Raw genomic sequence first — 10,857 nt, forward strand, 5'->3', positions numbered from 1 at the left:
TTTCCTCTCTTTTTTATATTATTGTGGACTACATTAAAACGACATAATTGCAGGACTGCATATTTGCTGTAGGCTTAAAACATGCCTTAATTTATTGTGGGATATTTTATAATTGCCGATGGTATTTCAATTTGCAATGGCTTATAGTGAGCCTACTTTTCTTTTCTTTTTTTCTGCGCCAAAAAAAGAAAAAGAAAAAAAGAATAGCCTACTTTTATAGAACTTTCATCTCAATAATGATTATGAAGTTGTAATAAATTAATTATATAGCCTACTGCAGAAATGTTTATATTACTTTATATGGACATATCCTTTGGCAAAGAGATGGATGCATTCTGGGAAGTGATATGTGTTTAAATGGTAATGGCTACATACTCGTTTTTCCTTCACTTGGACATTTATGCTGACCCCTTTAAAACTTTGAGCACGGATATAAAATATTAAGACTGTACTTTTTAATTATGATTGATATTTTGGCGCAATTTTGTGCAACACGTCACTGTGTGCGACCATCGGAGAAACCATTGCCCAGCGCGATTCCACCACGGTAAGTCGCTTACAACAGTCTAATAAGCAAGATGAATTCATAAGCATTATTTACACGTCCAAAATGAATAAAATTACGAGTTTATAAAAAAAAAAAACATGTTCTAAGCCTAGATATAGGTTCTAGATGTATATATACAAAATAAAATTATGAGTATTTCCACATAAAAAAAAAACATGTTGTGATATATCACAACATGTGTTTTTTTATGTGGAAATACTCATAATTTTATTTTGGACGTGTAACTGCTTATTGAGAATTTTTTGGGGGAATAGTAATTGGGGATATTTAGATGATGTGATTTTCTCTCGATCATCGTGGTTCACACACAACGTCACTGTAATGTGTTAGTAATAACAATATTATCACTTGGTCTAACGTTATACTGCACATAACGCTGCCTTTAAATCTGGGAAAAAAAATGTTACGTGACTTTTAACAGTAGCACAGGAAATAGGAACAACGTGAATCTGTATTTATTTATCCTAAGCATTTACAAGAAAATGGGAATCACTCACTATTTGGGTACACTTTTTAAATCTTATATCAACATAACACTACATAATTAACATTTTCTGTTGTTCTCCCTGCAGATCCTGTCAAACATATCACCTGTCGAACCTATCCGAACCTTATTTTCAAAACCCAAAGGCACTTTTAAGAGCCAACCTCTATCTCTTCATTATTTTCTATATCTTACATCCTCTCTGTTACATCCTCTCTTTCATCCTCAATCTTTATCTATCTCATAGTCTTTATCTATTGCTCTTTCTTTCCTCCCTGTCTGTCTTTGTCTACTTGTCTGTCTTACCCATCGTTGTCAGTCTGTCTGTTTGTATCTGACTGTGTCTGTCTGTCTGTATCTGACTCTGTCTGTCTGTATTTCTGTCTGTCTGTATCTGACTGCATTGCAATGGCCACCAAGCATAAGCTTGATTCACAGGATCCCCACTACCAAGAGGGGAGACGCATGGCTCTGGAGCTGAAACATGAACACATTCTAGCTGAAGCCAAGGTTAGAGTTTTTGTACACCTCAATCATTTTATAACAACAAACATAACAAATTAAAGTAAAACGTGATGAGGAATATGTAAGAATGATGAGTGCAGAAGATTTAATACAGGTATATTGCATGATGCATCCTGCCATGCTCTGTGACATGTGTTAATAAGGGAATATAATAATAATAATAATAGTATATGCAGTTCCATCCCTCTGAGTTACAGAGACTTGGAGAATCTATTCCAAGGCTCATTTAAGCTGTTCAACACCTTACTAACACACTATGTTGTGTTTTCCTTTCACAAGTTACCTGCCTTTTGGTTACCGTACTTTTATCAACATCAGTCTTACAAGAAATATTCACTCCAATACACAGAGAGCAGCTGATGAGAGGAAACATGTACGAGACCCTCCACACACCTCTAAAAGGGACTCTGTAGGACGTGGTAAGCCGAGGGGGAGGCGAGGAGGGCGACGCCATGCCTCCGCTACAGGTTATATCTGAATTATTTGACATTTGTAGGAGGAATTTACAATGATAATGTTGGACCAACTCAAATTAGAACACTGTAATTGTTTATTGAGAGTTTAAAATATTCAAATATCTAAAAAGACATTAAAAAGTAGATAAACCTTTCAGTGACACTTTTGTAGAAGACACTACCATGTACTTAACAAAAATATGTCTGATTTCATAAATTGTTTAGTATATAGTTTGAAAAGAAGAACAAGAATAGAGTGTGATAGCCTAACTTGTTCTTATTCTTCTTTGTGCTGTTTTACAGTCACATACCCCACGGTTGAGTGCTCCCTGTCATCCAGTGTGGAGGTTCCACTTACTGCAACCTCAACAAAACTAAATCCTCAAGAGGAATTTGGTAATTCACAGTGATGAATTTATCCATGTACAGTATAAAAAAAAATCAGTATAAATGTTCATTCTAATACTGATCAGTTGACTTTTAATTGTTCCTTATCTAAATTATCCCTTACCGCTTTATTTTTGGATTTTCTTTACAGAAAAAAATATGGAGAGGCTCTCTGATATTTTGGCGTCATGTCCTTCTGCTGTTCAGCCTCAAAGTAGCTCTGCATCATCATGGTCTGTTCGGCAGCAGAAAGCCTCAGAGCGCTGGAAAGAAGCAAGACCATACCACCTAAAATGCCTTATTTCAAAAGAGGCTGTTGGTCATCCCCTGTGTTACCTTTGCAACGAGCCTGCTGTTATTAGGTTGGTTTTCATTAATACCAAACTTCAATTACCCAGGGTGGGTTTGCTGAGTGCCCTGCTTTATAGGCTAAGATACATGTCTTTTGGGATGGGAGAAGACTTAGATACCCAGATGAAAAACACATTAATGAGAAAAGTAAATCTAGGACCTTCTTGCTGTGAGGTGACAGTGCTAAACACTGAGGCACTATGCAAGAATCCTATACAATAAAATCGAACCTAGTAAAAGTGAAATAGCTTAAATAGAGTGTACAGTACTTTATATGAGTTATTCACCTGAAATAATGTATTATATTATAATATTGTTTTATTTTCTCCTTAGGTGCAGGGAGTGTCTTCCTGAGGAGTGGTTCTGTGGGGACTGTGATGTATTGCATCACAAAAAACATCCACTCCACAACAGGGAATGCGTGATTCGTGGTTTTTTTGAAGCCATTCCTCCGACCACACGCATCATTAAAGGGGAGGATGGATATTGCACCCATGAGCAAGGTACGTTCTCACGAAAGCTTTAATTTTGCTGTTCAATGTGTGTCTGCAGACAGTTACAGATAATCTAAATTATTGGTTTTCCTTCTTTTTGCCAGCTTGCATTTTGCCAACTGTGAAGGTGCCAGACTGCTCCTGTGGAGGCACAAACTTCACTGTGTTACCAGGCAAACCAGTGATTTTAATTACCATCAATGGTAAAAAAAAATAAAATAAAAAAAAATAAAAATAAAATATATATATATATATAGTAGATTTGATGTTTTTCACACTAGTGTGCTGTGGCATTGTGCTTACAATTGCAGAAGTGACAGAACATATGGAATAGCACATGGTAATGTTATTAACTGAAACAAAGACAGATGTTTTTTTTTTGTCCTCCACAAAGAAAAAAATTAATAGCATCTTTCCAGCATGATGTCCAATCAACACAGCAGTGTGGAATTTAGTGAATCTGAAAATATAAATGTGGGATTATAGAAACTTGTGCAATGTCTCTCAACCATTCACAATGTGCATAATGAACTAAGTGTTGTAAAATTAAGTATGTGGTAAATGTGTATTATATTTTTAATTGTTTTTTTTTTTGTTCCAAGGGCGATTTGACTTGCATCAGCCACTGTATGAATGTCAAACATGCCAGCAGCAGTGGACCCCTGACTTTAAAGACCTCCTAAGAAGTGGATATTGGCCAGCCTCCGTCACCAATTCCACACTTTATACAATGGACCTCTTGACCTCCTTTCAGGAACTCAAGATCATCTCTCCGGGATTCTCCAGACAAGCCTTCGCAAAGCTGCTGGAACATCGCACTAAGTGTGGAGGAAGAGTAAGTGTAAATGTTATTACCATTTTATAAAAAAAAATTCCATAAGCAGACAATATCAAAATACTATTTCATTCTATATATTTTCCAGTCTGGACCTATCAACGGCGATGCACTGCAGCGCAGCTTCTTAGAGCTTTCATATGCATCATTTGAGGAAGACCAGCTCTGCTGTAGTGCTCCTTTCACCTGCCCAGCCTGCACACCAGAAATGTTGGCTGTTTCAGCAGATGGAAACAGAAAGCTATATCGCTTTCGCCGAAACGGAAGGTGATCTTTCGTCCAGTCTTTTTATTGATTTATTTTCTTACTTCATATATTTCATGAATGGATTTTCTATTTTTCTTTCTTCCTCAGCTCTGATGATCCTGGCTTTTTTGAGGGGCTCTTTGTGGCTGAAGACAGCGCGGTGTCTAGATTTGTCGACACCATACAGAAAGCAGTGAGAAATGCAAGTTGACAAAATAGTTGTTACAATAATAAACATGACCCCCCACTTCAATTACTCCTGCCTACCAATTACAAAATCAAATTGAGAGAATAAATGCCATATATTGAATGACACCATTGCTTTTATTTGATTTGTCGTGTTTGTTTTGTGTGTCATAGACACAGGGAAGAGGCACATGTGGGGACTCCCAGTGGACAGCAGCGAGGGAAACTTCAAGGAGGGCTTCAAAATTGGATGAAGAGGGGATGGAGGTTGCTGTGTGTCGCCATGGGTTCCTTTTGAAAGCCCTTAATATGTACAGGGGGGAGATATTTGCCTACCCTCTGTACCTTCAAAGGGAGCTCATGCCAGCCAAGGCACAATTCTTCGCAATGGACGTGGCATGCAAATACTGGCCATACCTGGAGAAAGTTGCTAGTGTCCTTCCTGCTCTTCAGGAGCTGACCACTATGAAACCCTTTCTCAGTGTAATGCATGCTCGAGCCCATGCTACTAAGTGTGAGGTGTGTATTATATTTTGGCATCATATGTACATTTGTAATATTTACAAGCACATTAATAATATGAAATATAAGTTAAGCTACACTATATTATCTTGTCTTTTTGCATAACTATTTCTTGCATGGAATGTAATGCCCTTTGATGCAAATTGTGGTTTGTGATATTGGGCTATATAAATAAAATTAAATTGAATTTCTTCCACCCTTTACTAACAGATTAACTGGAGTGGTAGGAACCAGGAAGGAGCAGGGACAACCGCTGGTGAGGAGGTGGAGCAAGTGAACAGCTACCTCTCACGTTGTGCCCTGACGACCAAATATATGTCCAAAGCAGGTGATCGGAGTTTGCAATATTCGTGTATACATTTTTTTAGATTGATCATCATAACCTCATTATTTGCTTTCAACAGCTCGGGTGGACATGCTTACATTGCATGCAATGGGGTGGAACGAGAAAAAAAATCTCTCTTTACATCAGGCACTTTCCACAAGATATGTGAAGGTAAGTCTCCTATTAATTGTTTTGTGTGTCCTTTTGTTGTGTTTACTTGGCCTGTTGTTAATCATACAAAGTTTTAATCCTTATTATTGTATAACTGTTCATCAGACTTGTCAGAGACTCAAGGATGAGACTGCAAGGCTAGCTGACCTAAAAACAGAGCTAGATTGCACAGATGAAGTGGTGTCACAGTGGCTATCTGATGTAAAAGAATGGGCAGCTGGTGGTAAGCATGACCAGATAAAAAAAACAACAAACATCCCTTCCTACAATCTAAATTTTATGTCTGATATTAAAGAGCAGCAAAAAACAGTAGGCGGATCTTCATCTAATGTGATGCCACATTTATGTCAGGTTTATTAGTATATTCCAGTTCCCTGCAGGAAGTGCACATACAAAGTTTAAATAAGTTGGATTAAAAGGTTTTACGTGAAATTCAAGCAGAGAAACGGTTCTGTGTTGTTTTAACAGTGAATTTGCTTTCACTATATCTTCTACAGAGACACCTGATACATCTCATGCCAGTCAAGGCACCACACACAGAGGACTTCAGCAATCAATTGAGGGGCTTTACCTTAGTGTGAGGCACCGGAAGCGAACCCTCTACCGTCAGAATGGTATAACTATAATATAATAGGTTGATAAATTCAGGCTATGTATGCATCCTATTCCACCAACATGGAATTAGCAAAAAATGTAGTAGCACAGTTCAGCTCAATCATTGAATTCTGTTCTTTAAATGACCAGTCTGTAGGATTTAGTGGTATCTATCGGTGAGGTTTGACGATTGCAACCAGCTTACCTCACCTCTATCTTTCCAAGCTACGGTAGCCGACGAGAAAATGTGAGAGGTACTAAACCCAGTGTTTGTTTGTCCGTTGTGGGCTACTGTAGGAACATGGAGGTGCAACATAGCGGCCTCCGTGGAAGGGGAACGTATTTAAAACTGCCCATTCTTAATTAATTAATGCACAATTATTATTTTCAGGCAATCATGAAAAGTGTGTGTTAGTTAGATTCCCCCCAAAATGTTACACACTGGACAATTTGTTTCCCATGTCAGTCTACATTATAATTTTCACATACTTCAATAACTGCAGCTTTGCTTTTCAATTTTTTGGTGCTATAATTTTTTTCTTGTTGAAGAGTTCTGTCAAAAACCTCTGCCTCTGTACTTCATGTCTTTCTAGACAGCAGCAAGTTTCGCCATCGCCTTCGAAGGAAGCTGGCAGAAGACAAAAAACTCCTTCTTCAGGAGATACAGAAATACAATGATCTTGTACTAGAATCGGCAACAAGCATTGACGTAGCTGTGGTGGAGCATTCCCTAACTGGAGAGAGCAATGTGTCTCAAATATGGCCGTGGGAGGTTCATGGCAGTGGTATGTCTGTTTTTAGACGCTTCACAGGAATTTATTTACAGTTCTGCTTTATAGAGCATACTGAATTAAGGCATGCATGTTACATATTGAGTGTTGTAATATTAATTTATTTTAATGGTGTATTTTCAGTTTTCTTATGTATCAATTTGATAAAAAAAAGTCAATGTTTGTAGTGATTATGCAAGATTGTCTCATGTGTACATATAACTGTTATTGATTCTTAGCAAACATTTCAATCAAGAAACGAGTGCACGACCAAGTGATGTTAACAAGGCGACTGCATGAGGAAAGAAGCATTTTGGTGTTGGAGATGGCACAACACTGCACGTGGTCGCAGAGCCTGGCAATGGTTCTCAAGAACAAGTTGGCTGAGGAGGGTAAGTTTAATTAAAACCCTGTCCATCTAATGTGTTTAAAAAAAACATACAAAAAAACACATCAGTCACAGAACTTGGATGGAGTAGAACGGTTATGGCTCTCTTTGCCGTGGTCCTTTAGGATATACATAAAATGGGGATTAAAGTTGTTACTGTAGCTATGGTAACAAGTCAGTAAGGCTATAAAGATTCACATTTGCTTGAAAGATGTGCAGATTTGTTGTACTCTGTCTGTTACTGGAAAGCGGAAATGAACAAAAGAATTTGAACATTGGAATTTGTGTCCTGGTGTGTTACATGGGGTTAGCATAACATCAAGATTAATCTTATTATTATCTCCTCCAGTCAACATAGAAAACCTTGCTGGTCAGCAAGTACCAAAATATGTTACCTCAGCACAACTGTAGTGAAGAAGAAAACTGTTAACTTAAAACAGCTATCAGACATATATATGCTGCTTTGGGCCTCTCTACATAAAGTCACCTCAGTGAGCCATGTTGCCTTAAGTTGTTTTATACAGAAGCTTGCCTGGTCCCATGTCGGCGATACACATAAAAATGCCAATCATCCTGCTATGTAGATATGAATTGGTGATATCTTTTTACTCCATTTAAGTTATTTGGCCCAAACATAAATGATCACATTCATCTAATCTTTCCTAATGATCCGCTAGCTGGCCGCCCCATAAGCATGCTGTCAAAAAAAAACGCGTCTCTGTAGGCAGCCTAGGCTCTGAGATCTGCACACAAAAACAGTTGCGCTCACCACCACTCAAAACCAAAACAAATAGTGTTCCAACCAATCACGGCGGGTGTTGTGAGGTTTTGCGCTCGTGCACGGCTGCCTATGACGGCTGCACGCAAAACTCACAACACCCACCCCTGTCTGTGATTGGTTGGAACACTATTTGTTTTGGTTTTGAGTGGTGGTGAGCGCAACTGTTTTTGTGTGCAGATCTCAGAGCCTAGGCTGCCTACAGAGACGCGTTTTTTTTTGACAGCATGCTTATGGGGCGGCCAGCTAGCGGATCATTAGGAAAGATTAGATGAATGTGATCATTTATGTTTGGGCCTGAAATCACTGATACAACCTTTGATATAGTTTGTCTTTAATGTAATCTCGTTTGTATTTTGAGACGTAGACCAGGGAAATGAGGGACTTTGCTGTCTCTTGAGAAGAAGACTGTCAGAGGTGTCAGAAAGGTTCCAAGTGGTCCTCCAACAGTACAAGACTGCCTTAGGTCCTGAGGCCTCTGTCCTTCTACATGTTGAAGAGGAAGATCAAAGTGGCCTCAGTAGTCCAGACACCAGTGAGGATGAAGAGGAAAACACAATTTAGGTCATTCATTTATTAATATTATGTATGTTTGTTTTTTGGAATAACCCCCTGTTACTGTTATTCTTAATAATGTATTTGTGTATTTTATTAATGCTTTACACACCTTACTTATTCTAAAACAGCTGAAATTCACTCTCTTATCCTAATTCTTGCTTTTTTGTTTTTCTGTATTTCCCCAGATGGAAGCTGCACGAAGGACTATGTTGAAGGAAATGGACTTGCCCTATATCTGTGTATTATTAGTATGCTGATTGATTAACCACATCAAAATCTTGTTAAAAATTCAAACTGTGTCTTTAGATTTTCCAAGCAATTTAGTTAGCACATTGCACAGTTCATTGAAAATGCACAAACTTCTCAGTATAGGTGCACCAATCTTATCCAAAAATGTAAACTTTGCATGTATGATATTACCAGATGTAATTACTGGGCTCATATGATATCAGGGTAGTGTATACTCTTTTAAGAGAGACTCCCCTTAATTGTGGTGACCCTGTGACCTTTCCTTTTGCACCAACGTTAGGCCAAACTTTTGACTTGCATACAACAAATGTTATGAACCGATTTCTGTAATTTGCTGAGCAATGAATCATGTCATGTTGACCTTATGACATTCCCTGTAGCACAATCATTAGACCAGAATGTAAAATTGAATATTGTCTAATTGGGCAGATTGCCATGAAATCTTGTAAGCACATGAAGACTTTGGTGACCTCATGACAGTTCCTCTATCATCACATTTAGGCCTTAATGTAAAAACTCATTCTTGATGGCATTTCTCAAAATTCACTTATTCTGCGGTACAGCAGCAGTGTCTGTCAGTCTATGTCATTTTGTTTTTCCCCAGAGGAAGCTGCCTATGGATTACTACTTGATTGAGTGTATATAACTGTTGTGTAACTTTATTTTATTGCAAAGATGCATTATAGTATGTAACAGAAAAACACACCGTTTTTTATTTTACGATTATAATTTATATTGTATATTATTACAGTTGACAGATGACTTAATTCTTTGTTCTGCTGGAGCTTTTTGCAAGTGAACTTACAGTAACCTCACAGTCCAGTGTTTTTAAATACAGCCTTATGGCTTGTTTGAAATATGCATTTGGTGTATTTTCACTGGTATTGTTGTGAAAGACAAGAAATAAAGTATTTCCAAAGATGAATATTTTGTTTTTACTTTTTCATACTTTATTGAAAAACAATATTTTATATTTTTATAGTTGATAAAAAACATCACACTGTGGAATCTTGTTTACAGATAAACTGTTTAACAGTTTAAACTGTTTAACATCAAGCATTATTAATTAATTACTTTAATGCATGTCTTTTTACTTATTTTCAAACAATCAACCTTGTTTGTAATTAAACCAGATCTATCACAATAAGTAATGTGTATCTGTTAGGTGTATATGTTACAGTTTTTCTCGATTGCTGAAACACTATAACTATGGATATGAACTCAAATTTCAAATACGCAAAATACGTTTATCAAAAAGCACACCCTTTTCCCCAAACTATAAACACTACTCCCCAGTTTTGACACATGAGTCAGATTTGTTAAACTTTCACTGCAAAACTTTACACACATTATCCATTTATCATTGCCTACACAATGTTGTAATTTATAAAGCACTACACAAAGAGTCAAAACTGATCACACAGCAATCAGAACCTTCAACAGATCGATGAAACGGATAAGTTGGGAGGGGGAGGAGAAAGGGAAAGGGCAAAGAGACAAGCATTCTCAGATGAGATTTGTGCCAGCTCCCTAGGTGGGGTCATCCCTCTGTTCCCACAGCTCTATGTTACCACGGCCCTATGTTCCCTCTGCCCTATGTTCCCACATTTCTGAGAATTTTTTTTTTACTGAAAATTTTTAAAATTAGGTTCTATGTTCCCACAACCATATGTTCCCACAGCCTTATGTTCCCACAGTCCTATGTTCTCTCAATATTTTTCTAATTTCAAAGATTTTTCTCAAAATGAAACTCTAAGTCAAGTCATTTTATTACCACATTTAACCCTCAGGAAAAGGTCAGGAGAAATCTGTCAGGAACTCTATGATCCCACATTTCTAGGACATTTTCAAAATTGAGTATTGTGTTCATACATTTCCCTATAATTTCAACAGCTAGTCTATACTACTACAGCTAGTCTACACTACAGCTATTCTACACTGCTACAGCTAGTTAGGGTTAGGGTTAGGGTA

The 10,857-nt window shown here is 37.5% G+C and overlaps 1 protein-coding gene across 1 annotated transcript; it reads left to right on the forward strand.

Annotated features, from left to right (window-relative positions):
• The first annotated feature begins 1,346 nt into the window (after positions 1 to 1,346).
• LOC308686516 (uncharacterized protein) lies at positions 1,347 to 9,809 on the forward strand. The gene is made up of 18 exons (XM_081394947.1): positions 1,347 to 1,562; positions 1,927 to 2,044; positions 2,336 to 2,428; positions 2,571 to 2,781; positions 3,104 to 3,273; positions 3,369 to 3,467; positions 3,867 to 4,099; positions 4,188 to 4,366; positions 4,454 to 4,547; positions 4,706 to 5,050; positions 5,264 to 5,381; positions 5,458 to 5,549; positions 5,655 to 5,772; positions 6,047 to 6,163; positions 6,737 to 6,928; positions 7,153 to 7,305; positions 8,447 to 8,643; positions 8,823 to 9,809. Exons 1-17 carry the CDS (start codon positions 1,461 to 1,463, stop codon positions 8,641 to 8,643), a joined length of 2,631 nt encoding a protein of 876 aa, XP_081251073.1. The 5' UTR covers positions 1,347 to 1,460; the 3' UTR covers positions 8,823 to 9,809.
• The last annotated feature ends 1,048 nt before the right edge of the window (positions 9,810 to 10,857 follow it).

This window comes from Scardinius erythrophthalmus (genome assembly GCF_964197995.2).
Source record: "Scardinius erythrophthalmus genome assembly, contig: HAP1_SCAFFOLD_358, whole genome shotgun sequence".
Lineage (NCBI taxonomy): Eukaryota > Metazoa > Chordata > Actinopteri > Cypriniformes > Leuciscidae > Scardinius > Scardinius erythrophthalmus.